This window comes from Trematomus bernacchii, unplaced genomic scaffold (assembly GCF_902827165.1).
Source record: "Trematomus bernacchii unplaced genomic scaffold, fTreBer1.1, whole genome shotgun sequence".
Lineage (NCBI taxonomy): Eukaryota > Metazoa > Chordata > Actinopteri > Perciformes > Nototheniidae > Trematomus > Trematomus bernacchii.
The window spans coordinates 1,193,304-1,219,952 of NW_022987708.1; the positions used below are offsets into that span (position 1 = coordinate 1,193,304).

Consider the following 26,649-nt stretch of genomic DNA (forward strand, 5'->3'; position numbering starts at 1 on the left):
TCCATTCTAAATGAAGATCTGCCTGATCGTATACTTGATAATGCTGAAAAGCTGTCAGATGCAATTACACTATTATGTATTTCTTTCTCCTCTATCCATTTCAATGCCAATACCAATGCCAACAACTCTGTCGTGTATACTGACACATGGTCTGTTACCCTTTTCTTTATATGTGTATTACTCACTGGGATATAAACTGCTGCACTGACAGCAGTCAGTTCTAACTGTTCATTTCATACTCACACTCTCTCTCTCTCTCTTCAAACTTCACAGGTTTGGTAACGATGCAGCCATCAACGCATCTAAGCGTATTATGGGGTGTCATCAAATGCCGTTGCCATGGCGACAGACCACTCGCCATGAAACACGATGTCGCTGTAAGTCCAATGGACACGGTCCAATCGTCCCCCAATCTTCACTTGTATATCACCGGTCCATGCCTCAACAGCTCTACGCCAAATCTGAAATCTCACCATATGCCGTTTCCATGGAAACGCATCCCTCGCCATAAAACACGATGTCCCTTTAACTCCTATGAAAATGTTCAAAAAGTGCTCAAAATTCACATGTGTGCTAACAATCCAGCCGTGAAGACATCAACGAGACAGTTTTGAGATTTCTTCAAATGCCGTTGCCATAGCAACACAATGCTCGCCATGAAACACGGTTTTCTCATAACTTCAGTGAAAATGCTCCAAACGGCCCAAAACTTCACAGGTTTGGTAACGATGCAGCCATCAACGCATCTAACCGTATTATGGGGTGTCATCAAATGCCGTTGCCATGGCGACAGACCACTTGCCATGAAGCACGATGTCGCTGTAAGTCCAATGGACACGGTCCGATCGCCCCCCAAACTTCGCTTGTATATCACCGGTCCAGCCCTCAACAGCTCTACGTCAATTATGGGGTTTCTTCAAATGCCGTTGCCATGGCAACACGGTTTTCTCATAACTTCAGTGAAAATGCTCCAAACGGCCCAAAACTTCACAGGTTTGGTAACTATGCAGCCATCAACGCATCTAAGCGTCTTATGGGGTGTCATCAAATGCCGTTGCCATGGCGACAGACCACTCGCCATGAAGCACGATGTCGCTGTAAGTCCAATGGACACGGTCCGATCGCCCCCAAAACAGGTTTGGTAACGATGCAGCCATCAACGCATCTAAGCGTATTATGGGATGTCATCAAATGCCGTTGGCATGGCGTCAGATCATTCACCATCAAGTTAGATCAAAAGTTTGCAGTTCAAATATTCTGCTGCTTTTCCAAGCCTTTTTACTTTCTTTTCTTCTCTCATCACACATTCAAGCCCCCAGTGTTCATGTATCATTTCAATCTAAATTGTTCACTTTCTTCTTACACATTACATTTCAGCATAGCAGTTTAGCGTCAGATTTTCAGCATAAAGCATTCCCACTAGCAATTTCTTCAGGAATTGCATTCTCTAGTTACTACTCAAAATTAAATTACATGGAAATCAGCCAGTTATTCCCCCTGCACATCCGAAACCCCATACAAGTAAGACAAATAGAACAATAAACATTATTCATATATTTAAAGCCTACAGAATAAATGTCCTGTTTGAGCATTTAAAAAAATATATTAATATACTATGACAGGCAGATGTTTTTGTCTCTCATCTCTAAAAAACTGAACTTTTCATTTTGAGCTATCTCTATTATTTGAGAACTTGTTTTAGTAGCAGTCGTGTATATTTGATGTACTGTCCTAATCATTTGAATAAAAACAACAGTATTCACTGTGTAGTCTAAGTTAAAATTCCAACTAAGGCTCCAATGGGGCCTTTGTTCCCTGAGTGTGCCTCTCCACCTCTGTTTCTTACTCTCTTAATTGCTACCCTTTTCCCTTAACCTATCCTAGGGAGTGCTTGTTCTTCCTTCTATCAGTATGTGTCTGTGTACTCTCGTACGTCATGTTCCGATTAACCCAGCCAAATTTTTCTTTTTGTGTCTATATCTACGCCGGGATCCGGAGTCGAGGCTGATCCTCTTGCTGTGGTCCTGTGCCCTGGATCCTCTATCCTGAGTTCTGGATTAAGTCGTGGACTTCGGGTCGTGGCTGGGCCTGTCTCTGCGGTCCTGCCTGGCTCTCGTCATGCTGCTTCCCTGATGGCTCCCACAGGATTGTTGTTGACATTTTCGTGGATTCATCTTCCTATTATAGACACATGCATTTCCAAACATTCGGTCTACCTACGCTGTAAAATGTATTATCTCTTACACACGGCATCTATTGCACGTCTGTCCGTCCTGGGAGAGGGATGCCTCCTCTGTTGCTCTCCCCGAGGTTTCTCCCATTTCTCCCTTTGAAATGTGGGTTTTTTCTCTGGAAGTTTTTCCTTGTACGATGTGAGGGTCTAAGGACAGAGGGTGTCGTTTTTTCTCATACTGATATTCTGAACAAACTGTGCTGTTTGTATTTGCTGTAAAGTGTCTTTACTGTAGGGTATTTTTATTATATGTACAGCACTTTGGCTCGACCAAAAATCGTTTAAAAATGTGCTATATAAATAAAACTTGATTTGATTTGATTTGATTTCAAATAACCTATTTTCATGCGGAGGTCAGTTAATAGTACACATGGGCTAACTTTATCTTGTGCAAGGTCTGCAATTGCATTAAAGGTCCCATGTCATGGCCATTTCTACTGATCATAATTCCATTGTTGAGGTCTACTAAAATAGATTTATATTGTGCAATTTTCCAAACTCACATTGGTTTCTCATACAGCATCTCTGTATAGTATGTGTATTCACTCTCTGTCCTAAACGGCTTGTTGGAGCTCCTGCCCCCCCCTCCCTGTGAGCCTAGTGGCCGTCTGCGAGACAGCGAGACACAGCGAAACCCAGCCCGAACACACACACACACCCGCAGCCTGGCTGGGAGTTTGTGTGTGTGCTCACACACCGACTCCTCGCCGCCTCCCGCCGTCTCAGGGAGGAGAAATCGGCGGAGCTGCAGCTGAGAAAAGATTGAGTGTGTGTGTGTGAGGAAGTCCGTGGATTGGTCCATTTGGACTTAACCTAACGGCTCTGCGGAGGTAACGTAACGGCTCCACGGATTGGTTCATTTAAGTATGGGCACGTCACTGTACCCAGGAAGAAAACAATAACGAGGCGTTCTGGGGCAGCATAGACAGGTCTTTTCTGTGTTAGAGTTTTACTCGCTACAGGGTGTACTTTGAGGGTTTGTGACTTTGCAGACCGTTTACATGCATAAAAACCTTCATAACACACAAGGGGATGGGTAATAACCCGGAAAAGCATGACATGGTATGGGACCTTTAAGTTGCTGACACCCTCTTGCTGATTCCTATTTAACTGGGGGAAATGTAGACGGGTCGATAAAATCCCTTTAACCACCTAAACTGTGTTTCCGATATGTTGGTATTATCTTTAATCTGATTTAAAGGGCTTTTACAGCATATGTAATCGTCTTATCACACAGTACTTGCCATACAATAGGGCCTGAGGAAAGCAATCCAGGGCATGGCTATGCTGATGTTGGCATAAAGTTGGTGTAAATGTAATACCAAGAACTTTTGATTGTGACTAGAAAAGCTTACACGTGTGGATTCATTTCTTTACAATAGAGAAAATCAGCATCAGCCATTGTGTGTGTCCTTAAGGTCTAACTAACACGTCGAGTGCATTTCCCTCAATCTTAAACATCTTAAAGGGGCCCTATTATGCTAATGTTCAGGTTCATATTTGTATTTTGTACCTCTGTGACGTGTTTTCTGCTTAAAGGTAGGGTAGGTAAGAATGGAGAAACCAGCTCGAGTGCGCTAGAATTTGAAAGTACGCAGCCGAAAAAAATCTGCCCCTTCCTTCAGACTTCCTTACAGAGCCCCTCCTCCAACACACACGAACGCGCACATGACCAATGAGGGCACGAGATAAGTTTGTGCACGAGATGGAAGGCTGACAGGCAGGTAGGCCATCCAGTTATTTTAGCCGGGCCGGCTAAAATGATTGGTCGTACTTTTTACAGCGCCACGGCTTCCACAGAGGAAATATTTGTATATATTTATTGTCAAAGCATTTGATGTATTCATTGCTATCGGGATGTTAAGAGTATTCCATGGAATATAACAAAAAGTGTTTCTGAAGTGAATTACCTACCTTACCTTTAAATGTACAAAAAACTCTTTATTTTTCTCAAAGTGCCTGTGCTGCAGCACCTGTCTGAAACCAGAGCCCAGTCTGCTCTGATTAGTTCGCTGGCCGGCTCTGTTGTGATGACTTTTAGAGATGTCCCGCCCCTCAGCCTTTCACGTACAATGTAGAAATATGAGTGTGAGATAGTGATGTCATTTTGTTATGAAAGTAAACAAAGGAGTCTAATGGAAGCGTTTTCAGGCAGGGGGGGGGAGAGAAACTCCTTCTGGAGGAAACACAGGGATTTTAGCGTTTGCAGACCAATTACACGCACACAGACCTATAACACACTACAGGAAAAGGAAAACCCAAAAAGCATGATAGGGCCGATTTGAAGGTTTGCATTATGAACATCTATGTTTACTTGCTAGCAGGCCCCGTCTTATTTCAATTAACAACAACAATCCATGCTTAATAAACTGATTTATTTGGCCATTTACTTACATATAAATAGTTAAAAGTTCAAATGTAGAAATGTAAAATGTGTAACTGTTCTCTCAGTCGTCATCCTCCTCCTCCGGGTCGTCTGTGTCCTCCTTCTCTTCCTGAGCGGCCTGCTGCTCCTCTAAAGCTTCCTTCAGCACCTGCTCCTCCTCCACCGACGGGTCCAGGGCCTCTGTGATTTCCGGTCCACTGGGATATTCTTTCTGTGGTGGTGGGGGGACAGCTTGGCTGAACCCTTCCCCTGAGTACTTCAGACCCCATCCAACGTAAATGTTCTCAAACTTCCTAAATGAAGAGACAGAGCATGGTTGTTAAGAATTACAACATTGCCTTCAGGAAACCAAGAAAGTAGGGGGATTCAGATCTTTTGACTTACTTTCCGGAAGCGTATGAATATGCCCCTGGCCAGAGGTTAGAGCGCAGCACAGCTAGAGCGTGCTGAGAGGTGAGGACGGAGGACATCTTGGAGGTCCAGGGAGGAATGTTGAGCATTTCTGAGGGACACCAATATTAAAAACACTTTTTTTAACTCATTAGGCAATGAGTAAAAGTAGTAATAACACAGTGTAGAAATACTCTGCTACAAGTAAAAGTACTGCATCCAAACTATTGCTTATTTAAAAGTAATGCCATCAAAATAAACTATATGTACCAAAACAAAAGTATTATGCAAAATGTTTTTTGTAAAAAGTGAAATATTTGCCCCAGACTTGCAGTTGAGTGGAAGTAGAAGTGGGTCTCATGGATATGAGCAGCACTTTTTGATACCTGGATTATCAGGACCAAATGTTTGTGCACTTCATGATGAATTGAGCTTTTTCGTTTTAGCTTCAACGCAACGCGGCCGTAACGCGGCCGTAACGCGGCCGTAACGCGGCCGTAACGCGGCCGTAACACGGCGTAGACGGACCCGGTGGAATCTAGGGGCAGCAGCAGGGGACGTGTGGGATTTCCAATTTGGAAGCTTTTTTTTTAGAAAGTAGCAGATCCCCAGTGAAAATTAAATCTCATTAGGTTTTGCAGAAAAATCTCCAAAGACAAACCTGCATCTTGGGAGAGGGGTGTGAGCAGAGGGGGTCCAACTTCTGGCTCAGGCTCATCAGGCTCCTCTTCCTTCTCCTCACCCTCTCCTTCCTCATTGGAGTCATCTCCTGGTTTCACAGCAAGGTTCACCCACGTACAGCGACCCTAAAGCAGTCCACACTCAGGCATTAAATACAGCTGAGAGAACGCTCCATCCACCTGCCTCCATCAGACGTACCTGCTGCAGGATGTGCTGAACATGATGCACCCAGGTGGACAGAGACTCGGCCATCTCAGCAACCGGAACACCCTCAAAGTCTGGATTCACTTCGAAGCTGTCCCGAGGGGCCTCGTCTTCCTCATCACCTTCCTCCTCCCCGGCCTGGTAGAAGCCCTGGGGGCTGACCTGAGTGCCGGCAGAGATCCGAGCGATCTGCGCTCTCAGGTAGTTGGCTTCGTTCCCGGGGAAAGGTGGGTAGCTGACTATGGGGGTGTCCAGCGTCCCCGTGAAGAACTTACGGATCTGACGAGCACCGGTGATCTGTGCGGGACTGACTGAAGGGAGCTTCACCCAGGGAAGACCGGGCTCTTTGCACACATAAAAAGCAAACTTGTTGGCACCTGTTCCTAGGGCCTCCTTTGGCACTGTTGGGGGGGGTCTATAGGCGGATTGAGGAAGTGGATTCATCTGAAAGCAAAGCCCCCCACAAGACCACAATAATTACAGATCAAGACGAAAGGATGGAGCTTATTTAGCATTTGCCACAAACAATTAAAACAAGAGAAATCAGGAAAGATGAATAAGAAAGAATGAAGAGGATCTGTTACATTGATTAAAAACGTTCCCCTTCCTCACCTCCTTTTCTACATCTCTCTCCTCATCCTCTGCTGCATCCTCCGTGTTCTCTTCCTCTTCCTCCCCCTCCCTGTACTCAGCTTCAGCCACGATGTAGCTGCTCTCTGTCCCCAGGATCTTGCCCCACAGTCGGCAGCGCGGCAGCCCCTGGCTCTCAACAAGCTGCTTGAGTGCGAGGAAGACCCTCTGCATCTCCTCTCTGCCCAGGCCCACCCCAGCCTGCTCCAGGTAGAAGGCAACCTCACTCACATTAGGAAGAGGTGTGTCCATCTGTTGAAGAACAAGAAACAAGGTTCAAGATTACATTGATATATATTGTAGTATCATGTGCAAATGTTTTACTTTACTTTCTTATGTTATATAAATATCTTTATTTGATTTGATACAACTTTTGATTGCAGATTTTTTCTTAAACTTCTTAAGTTTATATAAATATTTTATCTTTTATTGGACATTTTACTTTAACTTCCAATGTTTAAATAAATATTTGTATTTTATTTTTTTAATATCTTTTTATTGCACTTTTTTTTTTTTACTTCTTATGTTTATGCTAACTTTTTTTACTCTATTTTATTTGAATATTTTATTGGACATTTCACTTCCAATTCTCATGTTTATATAAATATATATATGTACCCTTTTAAATCTCTTGTATTTCTTTCATTTTAAAATGGAGCAACTGTTGAGAATAATGAATACACCCACAAAGCTTTTAGAAGGGTGCAGCATAAAATAATGGCTTTTTGGAGAAAAAACATCATGATTGTAAAAACATTTTAAATTGTTCTAAAATGTATGGATGTGTTGTTTACCTATATAAGATATTTGAGGTATGGAGGGCTTGTGAGCCAATAGTATGAGGATATTAGCATCACATGGTATCTGTTTGTACTCAGCGATTAAAGGATATTGTTGATTTAACTGTGTGACCTTGGCTTGCAAAATTACTCATCCTACTATGGTGATGACATGACCCCCTCTGCTCCCCCCCTAAGCAATACATTTTTAAAGTAACCCTCCTAACCCTGAATGTGACACATGTAACCCCTCAGAATCACCAGGACAAATGTACAGTGTGGTGCATGCAGTACCAGTTCCTCCTCCTGGTCAGCCTCCTCTGGCCGAGAGAAGAGCAGGCGCTGCTGCTCAGCCAGCAGCTCAGCAGCTGTGGTCTGAGGGAGGTCTCGCAGGGTGCTCTGCTTGTCTTCAAATAAACCCCGCTTCACTTCCCGGCTCACGTCCTCAATCACGTCCACCGCATTATCAGGGTGCTCATCCATCACCTTCATCAGCACCCGGCTGAGGTGGTCATACCTGTTACATTCAAATGAAAAAAGTCAGTGAAGGCTTCCTGTGCTTTTGAGAATCTCTTAGTTAAAGAGGACCTATCATGCAAAATGCACTTTTGTACGTCTTTTATACATGAATATGTGTCCCCAGTGTTCCAGGGAACTCACCAAGTGTCAGAAAACACAACCCTCTCTATTTTCCTCCATACCCAAATCTCTAAAAAAGGGGCTGCAACGGATCTGATAAAAACTGATCCAGATTTGAACACTGTCCTGACGTCAGGACGGTGGCGCTACGGCTATTGGGCCAACTCTCCACCTATCAGGGGAATGTGGGGTTGGGCCACGGCCGGCCATTGCCGCTCGAAAGCGCTGGAGACGCTGTAGTACATATGCCAGGCCTGTAAGTGGCGCTGTAGTCTGCCACAAAAGCAGTGAAGAAGACTTCCGCCCATAGTTACCATGGTTACCCTTCTGTTTATTCTCCGCTGTGGCTTTTTTTCTCCCTCCCGAGGCAAGCGTTTGCTCCCGCTGCAATGCAATCCCTCCCCGTCGAGGCAAGCACTGTAATTCTCTCCGATTAGTCCACCAGCAGATGACAAACACCCACCTCTCCGCCTCTTCCAAGGAACGAGGGGACCGTGCAGCAGAGTTTCAGTTTCAGTTTCTTTCGCCGGTCAAGATGTCCGTTAAAGTTTAAATCTTCCGGACAAAATTAGAAAAGTGCCAGTCAAAGGTCTTCTTTGTTATTTATTGAGCTTTAAAACAAATGAATAACGACTCTATATAATAAAACACGAAGGACGGAGATCTCTTTTTCTCCCCCTCTTCTGACAGCCCAGCAGCTGATCAGAGCACGTCTCCCCTCTCCTGCAGGGGGGCGTGGTCAGCAGAATCAGACCCGTAGACAGCAAACAGCACATAGAGCGAAATGAGGCATGGCTAAAATGCATGATCTGTTTGGTATTTTGAAAACAGAAACATATAAATATACCTTATATAGGTATGGCCCTACAATATATCATTTAAATATCGCATGATAGGTCCACTTTAAGTTCAGCAGCAATTCCATCACATGTAGAACAAAGTGAGCACTGGACAAGGATGTTATTCACAGAAGAAGCAATGTATATCTCCTAAATCTCTCTAAACTTTTGTCAGACTATTTTCACAGGATATAATTAATGGTTCAAATTAAATAACACCTACTGTATCTTACATTAGTTGTTACGAGGAACATTTGTGGTAAAAAACAAACTTTCTGCGAGTCAAAATCACGATCAAAGACTCCAATAAATTGAAGGGTCGCAGCAGTATAAACTATGATGTCTTCATACCTCTATAAATGTCATTGTCAAAATGTACAATGTAGTGCAGATATTCGTTATTAACCCTATTCTGTCCGCTCCCATCACTTGTACCCTAACCCAGTGAGTGTGGGGCCACCAGGGGGTCACGCAAAGTTTGAGGGAAAGGGGATTTTTTTTTTTTTTTAAGTTACATTTTTTAGATGTTATTAATAACTGCATAACTGCATAACTGCATAACTTCCCGAAAAAGACAATCATCACCTGCCCCAACGACTACCGCCCAGTAGCACTCACCTCCACCGTAATGAAGTGCTTTGAGCGGTTAGTCAAATCATTCATCACCTCCTCCCTCCCTGAATCTCTGGACCCCCTGCAGTTTGCCTACAGAGCAAACAGGTCCACAGACGACGCCATAGCCCTCACCCTCCACACTGCCCTCTCACACCTGGACCCGAAGAACAGGAACACATATGTGAGAATGCTGTTCATTGACTACAGTTCAGCATTCAATACCATTGTGCCCTCCAAGCTGGCCATCAAGCTCAGAGACCTCGGGCTCAACAGCGCCCTCTGTGACTGGATCCTGAACTTCCTGACGGGCAGACCCCAGGCAGTGCGGGTGGGAAACATCACATCCTCCACCCTGATCCTCAACAACCGGTGCCCCTCAAGGCTGCGTGCTCAGCCCTCTCCTCTACTCCCTGTTCACCCACGACTGCGTGGCCACACACAGCTCCAACACCATCGTGAAGTTTGCTGATGACACGACCGTCATCGGCCAGATCACAGACGATGACGAGACGGCGTACAGAGAGGAGGTCGAAAACCTGACATCTTGGTGCCAGGATAACAACCTCCATCTCAACATCAGCAAAACAAAGGAGCTGATTGTGGATTACAGGAAGCAGCAGGGAGAGGGACACGCCCCCATCGCCATCAATGGGACTACGGTGGAGAGAGTCAAAAGCTTCAGGTTCCTTGGGGTCCACATCACTGAGGACCTGACATGGTCTCTTCACACCACCACCATCACCAAGAAAGCTCGACAGCGGCTCTTCTTCCTCCGCAGGTTGAGGAGGTTCAAAATGGATTCCAGGATACTCTGCAACTTCTACAGGTGCACGATAGAGAGTATCCTAACTGGCAGCATGACGGCCTGGTACGGCAGCTGCACCGACCTCGATCGTAAGGCTTTACAGAGGGTGGTGAAAACTGCACAGCACATCACCAGGACGGAGCTGCCATCCATGGAGGACCTTTACTCCCAGCGGCTCAGGAAGAAATCACTACGGATTATCAAAGACCCCCATCACCCCAGCCACAAACTGTTCTTTCTGTTGCCATCTGGCAGACGTTACCGCAGCATCCTGGCAAGGACAAGAAGATTCGGAGACAGTTTCTTCCCGCGGGCAGTGAGACTGTTAAAAAATTGAACTGTTGAAACAACTTCAAACATTCATCTGCTACTCAGTAGTATGTATCTAATACCTAATATATATATATCATTCCAATAACTTGTATATAGACTCGTACTGCACTATTCCACATCATCACTTTATTTTATTTTATAACTATTTTTCTTTTTGTATTGCTCTTGCTCTTATTGTTATTATGTTATTATGTTGCATTGTTGGAGAAGCCTGTGACATAAGATTTTCAACTACATAATTACTCTGTAGCTATGTCAGATTGACAATAAAGAACCTTGAACCTTGAACCTTGATATCTATCAATCTATGTGTCCTTTGATGCCAATATTTTAATATTTTTTGTTTTTAAATCACACGACCGCCCTTCAAGCCAATCAGAATCGAGCTGCCGCTACTGAGAGTGAAACTGAGTATCTGCTCAGCTTTTGGAGCAAGTGAGAGCTAGTGAATATTTCGCTCTGCAGCTGGATGAGAGCACGGCTGTAGCAAATGTCGCAGAAATCAGATTTATTTCAGAAAACAACTTTGTTGAGGAAATATTATTTTGCAAAGCACTGGAAGGTAGGACCACATGAAGAGACATTTTCCAAGTTTTAGATGAGTACAACATCTCAAATGGACTTGACTGGTCTCGTTGTGTTCAGAATGGGGCAGTGGGGCTATAGAGTGGCGAAGTCCCTCCCCTTCCGGTTGAGCCCCATGGGACCTTATTTCGGAAAAATTATGTATTGAAGTCAATGGAGAGAGAAAGATTATCTTTCGATCCCGTTTGAATTGTGCCACGAATTACACATATGATGTGTGTCAATTTAAAAGATAATTTTGCAAGTCAAAAAAAAAAAAATATGTCGTAAAACTGTGAAGTAACACATTTGTTTGTGTGAAACGCTCAATGAACTACATCTCTGGTCAACAACACACGTCACCAAGATGGCCGTCACTACTGTCTTGTCAACAAAACGATTGACTACCCTCACTATCACCACAATGAAACACGTCCTGAAGAATGTCATGCAAAGCTGCCTGCCTTCCTTTGATTCTCTCTGAACTGCCTGGTCGTTTTAATGTTTAATGTCAACCATTTGTGCAGATAGCATGAAGTAGAGAAGATCGTCAATGCTAGCGTTAGCGTTAGCATTTCTCCCCCGGGCTTAAATTGTGTATTATAGAATGATCACACCGGTGACAGTACTCTTCAAAGGGTTCACGAAATATGACTACTACTCTTACTGTTTAACATTTTGGGTTACTTAATGTTACTTCATGTTAAGGCTAATAAAAATGACAAGGCTGTAATGCTAACTAACGTGCTAGCTAGCTTGATCCAGACACTGCTGGTCCTTTCATCAGACGGGAAGCGAAAGAACGAGCAAGACCCATTGCTGGTATAATAACAACCTGGTACTTAAGCACACAGGCATCTTGTTAAAGTTATCTTATCTTAGCTGATTTGAGCTATTTCTTAGTGGAGGAAAACAATTGTGACATCACTTACGCGACTCTGGGATTTGTAGTCTTTCTAGTTACGTATTTTTCATAGTCTTATATTTCAACAGTTTTACGACAAACTGTGACTTTTTTGACATGGAAATTATTTTTTAAGATTGACAAACATCATATGTGTAATTCATGGCACAATTCAAACGGGATCGAAAGATACGTTTTCTCTCTCCATTGACTTCAATACATTATTTTTCCGAAATAAGGTCCCATGGGGCGGAAGTAGATGGGCGTGACTTCGCCACTCTATGACCGGCAAAAAAAGCGGAGTGACAGCTTTGATCAGGCGGAAGGCCCCAAATGTTGTGGCAACGCACTGCATGCTTCATCGCGAGGCACTTGTTGCTAAACGTATTTTGTGTAGCGAGATGGGCGCAAAGTTTGAGGGGTTACCGCTCCACTCCAACGTGCGCTGGCTTTCCCGTGCGGCGGTGCTGAATCTTGTTTTTGAACTGCGAAGGGAGATCAGTGAATTCCAGTGGCGTTTTCTCCCGGAGGCCAAGGGAAGCCAGGCTTCCCCTGTTTTTTCGGATTGTAGTTATAATTTAAATAAATAAATAAAAACACTTTGTTTTGTTTCGATAATTCTCCTTTGCTGTTGCTGCCGGCCCGTCTCTCCCCCACTCTCATTGAGTATTTTACAAAGAAAGAGTGAAACAAACAGCGCCCCTCTCTAGATGTTATGGTGAAACAGTAGATTGCATTCACTGTTGCGAGACGAGGCCACCGGAATCTGGCTTCCCTTGGTGAGGGATTGACCAATCAGATGAGGCCCACGTGATGCCCCTGCCAACCTGTGATTGGTCAGGGCCATGCCAAGGGAAGCCAGCCGTCTCTAGTTTCCCTTCAGAGGCCCGAAGTTAAGTAAACTGATATAAACTCCCCAAACAGGTTTTAAACTTTGAATCAAATCCTGTAAATCCTGAAAATCCTGAAAATCTCCGCTCTGCTGACCACAATGCACTGCAGTTCGGATAAAAGTGAGGCAAAGTGGCTTCACCCCATTCAAACCCTTCTTTTGTATTCATTACCGAATCTGCACTGCGCATTGAGCGGCTGGTATTGCATTTGGGGGGGGGGGGGGGGGGGGGGGGGGCGGGGGGGGCGTGTCTGCATAAATTAACCCAACCCAAAAAAATGGGCTTCCCCTAAATTTTTCCCCACGCCACGCTACTGGTGAATTCCTCTCTTCTGAAAATCATCAACTGGCTGGCCGTTTTTCAGATGCCTCATGGCTCCGGAAACTTGCATACTGTTTCACTCCCACAGTACTGGCTGTATGTCATAAAAGACTATCCCGCACTGGCTGAGAGGGCTCTCAAATCCCTTCTTCCATTTGCCACCACATACCTCAGCGAGTCTGGCTTTTCTACATTGAAGGTATTGAAAACAAAGCACAGAGGACGTTTGCAAGTGGACAATAATGACAAACCTAAAACCTAGGATTGATAAACTGTGTAGGAGCCACCAAGCCCACCCCTCCCAATAGTGAGGGAACAGGTATGCACAAAGAGACACACATAGTGAAATGAGAAGGACTGTTTTTTATATAAATGAATATAAATATGTGTATTGTTAATATTACTGTTGAATATTATATATAATATTATTAAGGCATAAATAGCTTTCAAAAATGCTTTAAAAATATGTTAATTGTTCATATTACTGTTTAATATTGGTTTAAGAATGTTTATAACAGAAGACACAATGAATGTAATGAATGACAAACAAAAGATAAATACAAAAAATGTTTAGAAGAATAACTGATTATTAATTATTAATACAAATATATATTAAGAAAATGTATTAAGCTGTATGATTAATTTGTCATATTTTTCATCATGTCATCATTTAAAAAAAATGTTGCAACAGGGGGGTCCCCGCCAGAGGATAATGCTATATGGGGGTCCTTGGAATGGCAAAGTTTGGGAACCCCTGCCCTAACCAACCGAACAAGCTAGCTAAGTCACCGGCTAGCTAGCCACTAACACTAGTCTATCCCATAAACACGGTACTCACAGGTTCAGTTTGCTCTCGGTGCTGCTTTTCAACATGAAGCTCTTTAAGGCGGCAGCTGACTTAAGTCTCTGCTCACTTTTGGCGTCGTTTCCATCCGTACTTTCCATTTTTCTTCTCCTCCGTGTGGTTCGGAACTTTTATCTTCAAAACACTATCTGACTATCAGACTAACGGTAGCTAAAAGACGTTGACACCGTGGAGTTAACTAGCTTAGCATTCACAACGATTTAACAGAGACCCAAACTTCACTAGTTTCCATGGTTACTGTAACAGAGTGGTTGCCAAGCTCGCGCGCCACCTGGAGGAAGACAACTACCGGTAAGAAACAAATAATATGGGTGGTCATGATGTGGTCCAGGCAATTTGCTATCTTTTGCAATTTTATCTCATTATTTTTATTTGATCTTGTCCATTTACTGTATTGATTTGAATATCATTTTTGTCCTCTTATATCTCTATCCTTAGACCCTGATCTGAATTAATCCTCACTCTTATTTATTTAGTCTTGTGACTGCTAGTAAATTAAGGACATTATAACTTAAAACATCTCTGTGCCTTATGCGTCAAATGTATATATATATATATGTATATATTACAGTTGTTACTGATGTTATTACATTACATTATTACATTACATGTCACTTTGTTAGACGCTTTTATCCAAAGCGACTTACATACTCAATACTGTGGACAATCCCCACAGGAGCAATTTGAGGTGAAGTGTCTTGCCCAGGGACACAATGACATGCTGATTGCAGTGGGGTTTGAACCTGTGACAACCTGATCCGAAAACCAACACACAACCCACTGCACCACACGCCTCCCTTACCATGCACTAGTGACCATTTCCTTCTTTTCTTTTATGTATGTTTTTTTGGCTATTGTTTGTATCACCCTCGCTGTTGTGGATGGGGGGGGAGTGTATGTTTGTTGTTTGTACTGTGATGTAATCAAATGCATAATCTGAATAAATAAATATATATAAAAAAAAAAGAAACAAATAATATAAATAAAATATTAAATAAAAACATTACACGAAATTGAAGTTGGTATCTCTATACATTTGTATGGTTAAGTCATAATAGGTTATTAAAGCTAAATTCAGCTGAAGGGATTTATTTGACCATTTCCAGTTTTCATTTCATTATGTGAATTCAACGTAAAGAACAGATTAGTTTGTATATTGAGAATGGAGAACCATAAGCTTGACACCATGATGTTACTTAAATTGATTGAAGCAAATTGATGTGAATCAAAGTGGATCATGCAAGATAAATATATGTCCCAACCTGTAAATCCACCCTGTATCAGGTGTTTTCTTTAAAGTGTCTCTAATCATACAAAAACTGGGAGAATATAATCAGTCAGCCCAGGTAAAAAAGGCATACATTTACAGATCACATAAGAACACATACAAATACCCATATACCTTTCTGCTCAGAGAACTTGCTCTCTAGGCTGAAGAGGACAGGACTATAAATAAATGTATAAAGCATGGTGTTTATTTTACATACATTACACACTTGGATAGAGTAAAAAATCCAAACCTGTTTTCTACAGCTATTTAGTAACCAAGCAACCATGAGAGATTTAGGTTTCACTCAAATGTTTCACCATTAGTCTCTGGAGCAGATTCCAGTTTGGGATGATGTTTCCCTGCAATGAGGGATGTGTACTTCCCAACAAACTGGAAGTCCACAGTAGAAAGAGGATAGATCTTTGTCTTGTGATAAATAATCCAAGCAGAATGCACTGACAGGAGGCCTGGGTCAGAACCAATGTCCACACTTACACATGCAGTCCATACTGATCACAAAAAGCTCCCAGATAAAACAATATGAGCAAAGTGGAGGTGCAAATGATGGTGCGAACATGTATGCTGTGGCATCTTGAAGGGGGGGAAAACAAAGAGTGCTCTCTCCTCATCGTTACCATACACAGCTCAAAGTTACAGCACCAACTCTGGATGCTCTCTGTGGGTTTTGACAGTTCCTTACTTTGTACTGTAAAGCTTCCTCCCACAGGATCCTATCGTTTTATTGATGCAGCCCTGAGATGTCCAGCTGTCTCTGCTGTACAAGGCAATACAATAGAGTGGTGCAGTAATGAGTCCAAAAACCTGGAAATGAGTCAGCAATATACCACTTCCAGTTCACTCATCTAAAAGTCAGAGGTGTTTTGCATGTGTTTTTGATTAGATGCCTGAAATAAGGCCAGCAGTAAATACAAGCTTCAGAGATTTTTGTGTTTGATCTACAACATAAAATACGTCAGTAAGTATTCAACTGGTGAATCTCTGAAGCTTCTACGTGTCATCAAAAATCCACAGTTGCTAACAAGCAACTAAATGAAATAAGTTAACATCATCATGCTAACATTAGCCACCTTTAGCTTACCAGGGTTTGTGGATAGTCATGAGCCCCTGATATATAATGTTAGTTTCTTTGTTTCTGTAGTTCGCAATTACACTTCAAAACACGTCAAAGTTGTGTAAAGTGTGGAGATTATCCTGCTGAACAAAATGTGTAAGTATCATAAATGTGTGTGTGCAACTGATCTTATTTTCTGCAATATTCCCAAATCCAAAAATTGCTCCCTTAAGGTAGCCCTTGTGATGCTAACTTCGACCTCAGCCAACAGAAATCACATAATCACTGCACCACTCTAGTACAGACAGCATTAACTTGTTAAATAAGCAATTTCAGTAAAAGCATTTTTTAAGTAACATAGAACTTTTAACCCTGTAACCTGACCAGTTCATCTGCATACTGGAACTGCCCACTGTTTTCATACTCCAGCATATCCAGAGCCACCTCGCAGCTCTCCTTCACCACACGTTCTCCGTCACCACGGAACTGCTGCAGCACGGCCAGACACTCCTCTTTGCCGATGGAGCCGAGAGCCTCTGCCGCCTCGTGACGGACCATGGGGCTCTCCCCGGAGCGCTCCAGAGCCGCACGCAGGGCCGGGACCGCCGCCGGGTGCTGCATCTGACCCAGCACATAGCCGATCTCATGACGGAACAAAGCGCTGGAGCACTGCAGGCCTGGACACAGAGACGTTCAAAGTAAAGGTTACTGCTGGAGAGGATGGGGCCACTGTAAGGCAGATCATGCACACATATTCTGGGGCTGCCAAGTTCTTAAACCCTTATGGCAGGGGTGGGGAACCTTTTTCCTCTCAAGGGCCATTTCAATTTTTACAACATCCTCCGAGGGCCGTACAAATTATTAAACTCAACCTCTGCTTAAAAAAACTAAAATCAGAGCCCATTCATTTCGTCTTTTCATGCTGTGCAAAGAAAAAGCAACCCCTTAATCCAGATATCTTGCCATGACTCGCGCATGCATGCACGTGCACGGTTGTGGCATGACCACCGAAACAGAAAGATATGGACACAAGATGTGTGCAAATGTATTTAGTTTCCTATTCATGTGAACATGATTTAAGTGGGGGGGGACCTAACATCCTCTAGGGGGGTCCGGGGGCATGCTCCCCCGGGAAGACTTTTTTTTTTTTAAATGTTGAAGTTAAAAGCATCAATCTGGTGCACTTTGAGAGCAACATTAGGAGATCTATGGATACATCTCTCAACACCCATATGAAACAGAACTGTAAGCAGATTTATTTTTCTTTATGGATATTTTACAAATCACTCCCCTTTCAAACTGTATTCTTGTTTATTAATAACAACTTTTTTATACTGTCATATAGTATTTTATACCCATTTACTTTATTCTCTTATTTTTTTATAACTATAATGATCATATAAAGATGTGCCTCACTGCACATTTACGTCACTGGTTGTAGAAAAAGCTTCTTATATTCGTTAGCATAGCTAGCTAACCAGATGCTAATAACAAAGTTATTGACTGTATGATCAGTATGACAGATGAACAGATCGCCACCGGGCTTTCAACTAAAGACACAGCCACGTAAAAACTGCGGCATGTGTACGGCTCCTTATGTGTACTGCAAATTTTGAATTGCCGGAGCGGCGTTCTGGTGCTCTACGTCAGCACTGCACCCCTGTCAGACGAGACATATACCACGTGATGACACGTTAGGCTTGTGTTGTGTTCAAGGACTGGAAAAACAGGCACTCGCTTTTTAAATTATTTTGCGGTCTAGATTTCTTAATTTTTTTTCGTGTGTCTATAAATTACCTCGAGGGCCGTATCAAATGGTCTCGCGGGCCGTATACGGCCCGGAGGCCGGAGGTTCCCCACCCCTGCCTTATGGGATGTTTAAATAACATATACTTTATTGAGCCCAAATTATTTACATTACGTTTGCAAGGAAAAGCATATAAATTAAATGTGAATGTAAAATCTAGTGTGTGAAGAAAAGTCCAGTTATAAGTTATAAGTCCAGTTAAACAATCAGAGAAGTTCTAAGTTATGATATAAATGTCACCGGTGTCTCCTTTTACCTGGGGAATATGGGGTTACCAAAAAATGAACAATATATTTGTTTAATCTTTAAGACAGCTAATAAAAAGGCCATAACAAGGCGGTGGATCTGTAAGCAGTCTCTCACAATCAACCAATGGGTAGTCATAATTATGAAGTATGACTGTTAGTTTAAGACTGGAAAAAGACAAAGGTGATGCCCTCTGGGACAGGGCTGCACGATTTGGGGAAATAATCTAATTGTGATTTTTCTGACAGATATTGCGATTCGATTTGCGATATTTGTTTTTAAGCGACCCAACAGAAGTTTATTGTAAAATACAGCCATATCTCCGGCTAGGAAGGTCGTATCAACGTGCTCCCGTCTCTAGCACCCCCGCAACCAGAGCTACGAGTGAAAGAATTAAACTTACATGAAACTTCCGTTGGGTTGCTTTAAAGTCAAGCTTCAGTTTAAGATTCACCCTGTAATAGATGTAAAACATGTGATGGAGCATTACTAACCTGACTCAGATGGTTTGTTTCACCAAAGCATCTAGGAAAGCTCCATTGGAAGCCATTTGGAAAAGTATTTCAAAAATACTTGGCAGGTGATTGGATCAATCTGTCCTACTACATGACCTACTATCATGGGCCACTTCTGATTGGTTAACAATGACTGGTACATGTGGAGCACAGCACTTCTGATTGGTGTGGATGACTGACACACAAGAAGAACAAAAAAAACTAAAACACATTTCTTTTTAAACTGAAAAAAATCGCAGGCTTTGCGATTTGATAATTGCATCATTTAAAATTGCGATTTCAATTTAAAATCGATTAATCGTTCAGTCCTGGACACATACCTCACAAAAGGGGTGATAACTTTATGATATATTTTGGTTAAAGGAGAGGTGTCATGCTTTTCCGGTTATTACCCGTCCCCTTGTGTGTTATGAAGGTTTTTCTGCATGTAAACGGTGTGCAGAGTCAAAACCCTCAAAGTACACCCTGTAGCGAGTAAAACTCTAACACAGAAAATACCTCCCCAAAACGCCTCGTTGGAGATACGTCACTGCCCATTTGATTCTTCCGGGTACGGCATGATGTCATGCGGTACCCGGAACAAAATGGACCAATCCGGAAGAGCTATGGCCACACCCAGCCTAACATTTACTGTTGGAAGCTCTGGTTCAGTTCACAATCGATCCAGTCATGCCAATGCTAAGGACCTGTTTCCTGAAATGTGTGGAGAAATCTGAGCTGTTTGTCCTACCGACGGAAGAACCACGACGAAGTCAGTGGTTAAAATTTCTGTTTAACACTGTTCCTTCAGAGGTTCGAAGAACGTTACTGTGTGCGCTGCATTTCACAGACGAAAGCTTCCAAAACATTGCCCAGTTTGAGGCCGGATATGCACAGCATTTGAAACTGAAGGACGATGCTATTCCTAGTTAGTTTGGACCGTTTGGAGCAGGGGAAGATTCGGGTACACAACCTGTAAGTTTGCATTGTTATTTGTGTATTTGTCAAACAAGGTATCTACCACGACTGTTTAAATGTGTAAACGTGTGTCGGACTGCTAAGCCATTGACACAGTGCTAACTGTGCTAACTAAGTTGCTAGCGTTTCCATATATCAACTCTAATATCAGCAGATGGCCTTACATACATGTATCTCATAGCAGGAGAATGTCTGCATTCACACACGAAATACTCATAGACAGTATACTCCGGGTGATTTACCGTACGGTCAGTCGCGAAACGTAATTACATTATAGCTGGCGTTCCTAGCGTGTATGCTACCGAGCTAAACAACGGAGCTAGACATGAGTTTGTAATCTAGCTGGCAAGCTGACGAACATAAAACGACTAAGTTTCAATAATATTTTGTGATTGGCACTTCATTTCGTTAGGAATGTCTCCCAAACAAGGTATCTACCACGACTGTTTAAATGTGTAAACGTGTGTCGGACTGCTAAGCCATTGACACAGTGCTAACTGTGCTAACAAAGTTGCTAGCGTTATCTAATATCAGCAGATGGCCTTACATACATGTATCTCATAGCAGGAGAATGTCTGCATTCACACACGAAATACTCATAGACAGTATACTCCGGGTGATTGACCATACGGTCAGTACATTATAGTTGGCGTTCCTGGCGTGTATGCTACCAAGCTACCGTTCATAGCGTGTATGCTACATAGCTAAACAACAAGGTTAACTAGAGCTAGACATGCTAGGGAAAACATTGTTTTCATGCCAGCTACAATGAATGACCGAACGTAGCAGACTACCCGTATAAGATTGCAATTGTAAACATGTTCTTGCTAGCCTAGACTAGCTGTTGTTCATAGTAGATTGGCATATTACACTGAACAACTAGCAAACGTAGGTTAGCATATTAGCTGGCAAGCTAACTGTTGATTAGATAGATAGATTAGATAGATACACACTCCTACCACAACTACTACTAACGAATCTAAAACAACTAAGTTTCTCTAATATTTTGTGATTTGCATTTGATTTCGTCCAGCCAGATCAGGAAACTCCTGGCGTATCTGGCGGACAACACACACACGGGATGACCACTCTGATGCCTCGTCCTAAAAAGCCCCGGCAGCCGCTTACAAAGCTGCGATAGGCAAGATGCCGAAAACGCCTATAAGGGGAGGAATGGATGATATACAGTGTATATATGTATATTTACGCATGTTCATTTTGTACATTTCTAAAAATAAAGTTTGATGGAAATACTTAGTAGGCCTATCCTTTCTTCCCTGAATTATTTGCTCCTATAAACATATCATTCATATATAGCAAACCATGATTTGATTTCTCATCAAACAGTAATAGTTTATTACAGGTAAAAATAACTTACTCTTCTATAACAACAGTTGTAGGTACAGTTCGGTTAGTTAGCGTATAAAATATACGGCTGTACCGAGGCCATTATAAGACTGTTGTTCCGCTGAGAGCGAGCTGAAAAAAGCACTGTTAGACATGGGCGGAGCCTCTCTGGTGGTTGACTAATCAGAACAGAGTGGCCGAGCTGACCAATCGGAGCACACTAGGCTCACAGGGAGGGGGGGGCAAGAGCTCCAACGAGCCGTTTAGTGGAGAGAGTGAATACTGCTGAATACACATGCTTTACAGAGATGCTGTATGCGAAACCAATGTGAGTTTGGAACATTGCACAGTATAAATCTATTTTAGTATACCTCAACAATGGAATTATGATCAGTGGAAATGGCCATGACACCTCTCCTTTAAGGAAAACAGTGATTGCTACCATAATATTGTCTGATATCCTACTCATGACCCATTGGTTGTAGCCGTGTTTTAAAATTGTTCGGTTTTTATTTTAATTGTTTCTTTGTAGTTGTATTTACTTTTTTCTGTTTCCTTCTAGCTTAACTAGAGGGTTATGCACCCTATGTGTGTTACTTTGATATATTGTATGCAACTTTATTCACCTTTGTCCTAAAGTGTATTTGCTACTGATGTACTTATTCATTGCTACAGTACTGTTTGTATTCTATTTTTTGTGAAATCTGGAAATAAACATAGTTACAAAAATAAAAAGTCAGTCAGGCGAGACAAACACTGCAGAGAAACTACATATTATTAAATTACTAAAACAGCTATGTTATAAACATTGATGCGTAGATTAAACAGGAAGTGGTAGTATTGTTTCCTACCTTCTCCCAGTGCCAGCACAGCCTCCTCGTCGCCAAGGTTACGCAGTGCGAACATGGCGCGGTAGCGTTCAAAGAGTGGCAGAGTCTCATCCAACAGGGCGATGCGCAGCTTTGACACACTCTTCCTCTCTGCCGGGGGGGCGGGGTCCACAGAGCAGTAGGGGTTCTCATCTGTGCTCCCATCGTCCAGCTGCTTCTCTCCTCTGGTCTGCAGCCACTCCAGACGACGCACAGCCAGCTGACACGTCTCTGCTACCTGCATTTACAATAACACTCACTCTTATTCCTTCATACATTAGCTTTGATTGACATTTGTGTACTGTTTCAGGGACAAGAAACTCAAGCAACACACATGGAAATTGAGGATTAGAGTGAATGAATTCCTTGTTCAGCTCACATTAAAAGGTAATATCATATAATTTAAATAACTCCAGCAATGAAACAGCCTTGATTCTTGTCTTCCAATGCATATTTAATTGTGACCCTAAAATTAGGGAAATCATCTAGTGTTTTTTGTATTTATTTGCCTGATAGCAGTGCCTTGCTAGTAACAGGATACCCATTTTGCTCTTACCTCTATGACGGGATCCTGACTGTACTCTTTCAGTAAGTCCAGAACCACAAGATCACCAATCGCCCCCAGAGCCTCTCCTAGGGACAGACAGACACACACAGAGTTCTAATGCAGCTCAAGCAGTTGTATTATGTCTATTACTAACAGCAAATACATGTATTATTTTCTTCATACTGTGATCATCTGAACATTTTCTGTTGTTGAAAAGGCTGTTTGTCTCGTTTCCGTAAAGTTATTTTAGGTTGAAGACGCAGCTTAGTACTGTAGTAAAGTGCACATTTGTGTGTGTAATTTTAGTATGTGCATTTTTTTTTTAAAAGCGCATATCATGAAAATCTAAAAGGAATGTGTTTTTTAGCATGTTTTGGACTTCGGTATTTATGAAATCCTGGGTGCGACCATGCTTGTGTTTGTGCGTTATGACTGATGAATCACAAGCATGCACACACATTCATCTGTGAGGCAGGGTAAGAGAATAGCACAGAGCATGACAGTGTGTGTGTGTGTGTGTGTGTGTGTGTGTGTGTGTGTGTGTGTGTGTTTACCTGCTTCATGCCTGACCATGGGATCCTGCTGTGTGTCTTTGAGTACTGCAATGAGGGAGGGGATGGCGCTCGTGTCCTGCATCTGTCCCAGGCAGTACGCCAGCTCGTGCTTCAGCAGGGCCGACTCATCACTGAAGGCCTTACTGATCCACTGCACAGCCTCAGCACCTGACACACAGGATCAGACATTACACACGCTACTAATTTGAAGTGCCCATCCTAAACACTTTTGATAGTGTTTTACAGTAATTCATACACATAATTGATATATGGAAATATTAACCTATCTGTTGGCACAACATAACATGAAAGGGGACACAATTAGCTATACATGAGAGAAGGATTATATAGAACAATACAAATGAAGTGTGTCATGTGTGTGTTTTGGGTTCCTGGGTGTACTGTCATTTTATTTATTTGAAAAGTTGAAGAGATCCTATTTTATTTTTCTATTCATTTAGTAATGTAATAATTTGTTGTGTGAGCTGGTATTGGCATCTCATAATACTCTCATGTCCTTTATGTGTATTTGAAAAAATGTATGAGAGGTAATGGTGAGCAACAGAGGGTAGATGTGTGTGTGCTAAGGCTATAATTATGTTGCTCTAATGTTCCAGTCATTAGGCAGGGCGAAACACACGTTTCTCTCCGACTTCCCCTCAGGGAAACACAAGTAATAATGTTTCCCTCAGCAATTCCAAAGGCTGTTTGACCTAAAGGCATCTTTGGGCACTTGTCTCGCTGTTATTCGTGCTAAAGTTTTAAATTGTTAATGCAATTTCTTCTCTTCGACTACTTAACATGTTCATGGGTGTTTGTATGTTTGGTGGACATGTGGTACCTCCCAGGTTCCTCAGGGTGAATAAGGCTCTGAAGCGGCGGGTCAGGCCCACTGCTGGGTCCACCAGAACCTGACCTACTGCGGTCACCGTCTCCACACTGGTCATACTGCCACACAGGGTTTCTGATGGAAAGGAAAGAAGTTCTTCTTTTCACCACTTATTCATTTTAATACTTGTGATGTGCTGATTAAATAAACATACAAAATATATCTATTCTCTCTTAAGTACAAGGTCTGAGTACTTCTTCCACCTCTGTTCATTTAGAACTAAGCCTTAGTGCATCTTTAAATATCACTCAAATAAAATACTGTACATACCCATCAATTGGTTGTTGCTCAATGGGAGAGGTCCCTATGTCTGGCTGCACTTACTGTGTATCTGCCATATACTGTTTATATGGACTGTCCATATAGACAGAATGTATGGAGGTATCTGCTGGTGTCTCCCCGGCTGACATAACATATGGGCTGCCAGCCACGTTTCAGGCAAAACGAGTTGTGTTATAAAAGGCTGACCGGACAGAAGCTAACTGTTAGCTTCATGAGTTGGGTAAACTTCACATAAACATTGTATACAAGTAGCTATAAAACAAATAATTCACAAATAATATCCGCATTGCGGAACGTAACTTACCTCCACAGTCAAGAGTAGTTCTTAGAAACAGCTACACCCGCCTGAGATACACCGCTTCTGTTGCTGCCGCACGCTTACTGCAACTTCCGCTAAAAAGGCATGTATATCCGGGAGACTGTTTTTCAGAATAAAAGTGTTTAACTCACCAATTTTACTTAAACTAAAACACATATTTTTTTTAATATTTTTAAGAGTAATAGTAAAATAAAAATATATAGAGGAAAGTTGTATCAAAAGATTTTGCTGTCATTTTTCCAGCCAGCATGAGATACAAAATGTCATGTTTTAGAGTAGACGGCAATTAAACCAAAAAGTGACATATTGAAAACAATCCACTAATGTAAGCATAATTTGTTATTTCTTTGTTGTAACAATGCTTCTTGCATATACATCTTATACCGTTGGAAAGCCTGTTTATTTACCTTTCAAATGGTGCCATATTTATGAGGAACATGCATTTTTGGGATGACATATATTATATATATATTTATTTATTTATTTGTATCATCTTGTATGTATGTTGTATGGATATTTCGTGCAGATATACATTTATTATACTTTTCTTTGGTAATACCGCTTTTATTATGAAAAAATACGTGGCGGAAGTGTTCTTCGTGTTGCCGCTGGCGGGACTCTAGCTTGACTGTGGTCCTCTGAGCGGCAGCGTGCACGGGTCGGATGAGAGGGGGAGAGGAGACAGCTGGATGTGGGATTTAACTGAGACACCTTATCCGTCTCACAGCGCGGTACTGTCGGCCTGCAGATCAGCGGCCTGCCTGCCCACCGACCTGTGGTTCTTTCACGCATCACCCATCCTTGATGTTCTGCTGTCCTTCCTCCAGCGGTTCTTCTGTTCAGGATGCGACGGGCCCGCGCTGCTCGTCACAGTGAGGAAACATCCTTCAGCCGCTGTTCTGCCTCCAGGTGCCTGGCTCCTCTTCAACAGATAGATGGGATCATCGGGAATATTTAGCCTGGGTTAGAAGATTTAGAAGGCGTCGTGCAGCCGGGCAGGCATCACTGTGGGAGTGTCCTCCATCCTCCATAAAGCAGGTATGAAACAACAACAACACGTCTGCTCCTGAGGCTGCTGCAGGCTGGATCACATCTGTTTTCCTGCATGCTGTGTGATGTGGCCTGCAGCACAGTGGACATTGTGTCTCACAGAGCAGGAGACACATGGCTCCATTGTTGGCTGCTGTCAGTCCATCTGTCACTCACTGTCTGCTGTGCTTAACGTCTTCCATGCTGCACCGAGCCTGGCTACATTGTATAAAATGTCTTAAAAATAGATTGTCAAGAATATAAACAATATGTGTCATCATTGCTTAATTGTATTTTAAATTCAAATACATTGAAACCACATTTAACACTCAATTGCTAATTGATAAGGTATACCTGCACATTCTCATACAGCCTTGCCAAACCATTTCAGAGTTTGAAATATTAATTTCTGTTGGAAAGGTGAAGATGTAAATGTAATCATGAGCTCATTTTTGAATGGTTGGGTTGTACTGAACTATATTGTATTGAGAGGTGCTAATCATTTGTTATCCTACTTCCATACATCAGGGGCAAAATATCATTTGGTAACCATAACTAGGATCTCACTGCTGCAAACCCGAGGATACAAGTCAACATTAACGGCCTAATAAAAGTAGACTTTATGGCTGAACTGATGGGGGGCTTGAGACCTTACAGGTGTACCTAATAAAGTGTATTTAACAGGCCCTATAATGCTTTTTGGGGTTTTCCCGTGTGTTGTAGTTTTTACCCACACACTCCCCCCCCTGCCTGAAACGCTGCCATTAGACTCATTTGTTTACTTCTGCGACAAAGTGACATCATTATTTAACACTCACGCTTCTATTGGCTAGCGCTCCAACACATTGTACGTGATTGTGGCGGG

At 42.5% G+C, this 26,649-nt stretch overlaps 2 protein-coding genes across 2 annotated transcripts; both read right to left on the bottom strand.

Moving 5' to 3' along the window:
* Nucleotides 1-4,602: 4,602 nt before the first annotated feature.
* On the bottom strand, nt 4,603-14,646 carry rsph4a (radial spoke head component 4A). The gene is made up of 7 exons (XM_034140777.1): nt 14,055-14,646; nt 7,598-7,820; nt 6,507-6,776; nt 5,889-6,338; nt 5,671-5,815; nt 5,004-5,121; nt 4,603-4,912 (listed from the first exon to the last, which is right to left on the bottom strand). The coding sequence occupies exons 1-7, from the start codon at nt 14,159-14,161 to the stop codon at nt 4,681-4,683; spliced, it is 1,545 nt and encodes a 514-aa protein (XP_033996668.1). The 5' UTR covers nt 14,162-14,646; the 3' UTR covers nt 4,603-4,680.
* A 405-nt stretch (nt 14,647-15,051) lies between these two features.
* dohh (deoxyhypusine hydroxylase/monooxygenase) lies at nt 15,052-24,829 on the bottom strand. The gene is made up of 6 exons (XM_034140832.1): nt 24,741-24,829; nt 24,107-24,229; nt 23,266-23,433; nt 22,721-22,797; nt 22,147-22,402; nt 15,052-17,100 (listed from the first exon to the last, which is right to left on the bottom strand). Exons 2-6 carry the CDS (start codon nt 24,210-24,212, stop codon nt 16,790-16,792), a joined length of 918 nt encoding a protein of 305 aa, XP_033996723.1. The 5' UTR covers nt 24,213-24,229; nt 24,741-24,829; the 3' UTR covers nt 15,052-16,789.
* Between the last annotated feature and the right edge of the window lie 1,820 nt (nt 24,830-26,649).

Excerpts from the sequence above, each read along its gene's own strand:
- dohh (XM_034140832.1), bottom strand. The coding sequence starts at position 24,212 with ATGACCAGTGTGGAGACGGTGACCGCAGTAGGTCAGGTTCTGGTGGAC. Across the intron at positions 23,434-24,106 it reads CACCCTGAGGAACCTGGGAG|GTGCTGAGGCTGTGCAGTGG; the intron begins GTACCACATGTC and ends CCTGTGTGTCAG. Across the intron at positions 22,403-22,720 it reads GTCAGGATCCCGTCATAGAG|GTAGCAGAGACGTGTCAGCT; the intron begins GTAAGAGCAAAA and ends TTGTAAATGCAG.
- rsph4a (XM_034140777.1), bottom strand. The coding sequence starts at position 14,161 with ATGGAAAGTACGGATGGAAACGACGCCAAAAGTGAGCAGAGACTTAAG. Across the intron at positions 7,821-14,054 it reads ACCGAGAGCAAACTGAACCT|GTATGACCACCTCAGCCGGG; the intron begins GTGAGTACCGTG and ends TGAATGTAACAG. Across the intron at positions 5,122-5,670 it reads ACCCCTCTCCCAAGATGCAG|AAATGCTCAACATTCCTCCC; the intron begins GTTTGTCTTTGG and ends GGTGTCCCTCAG.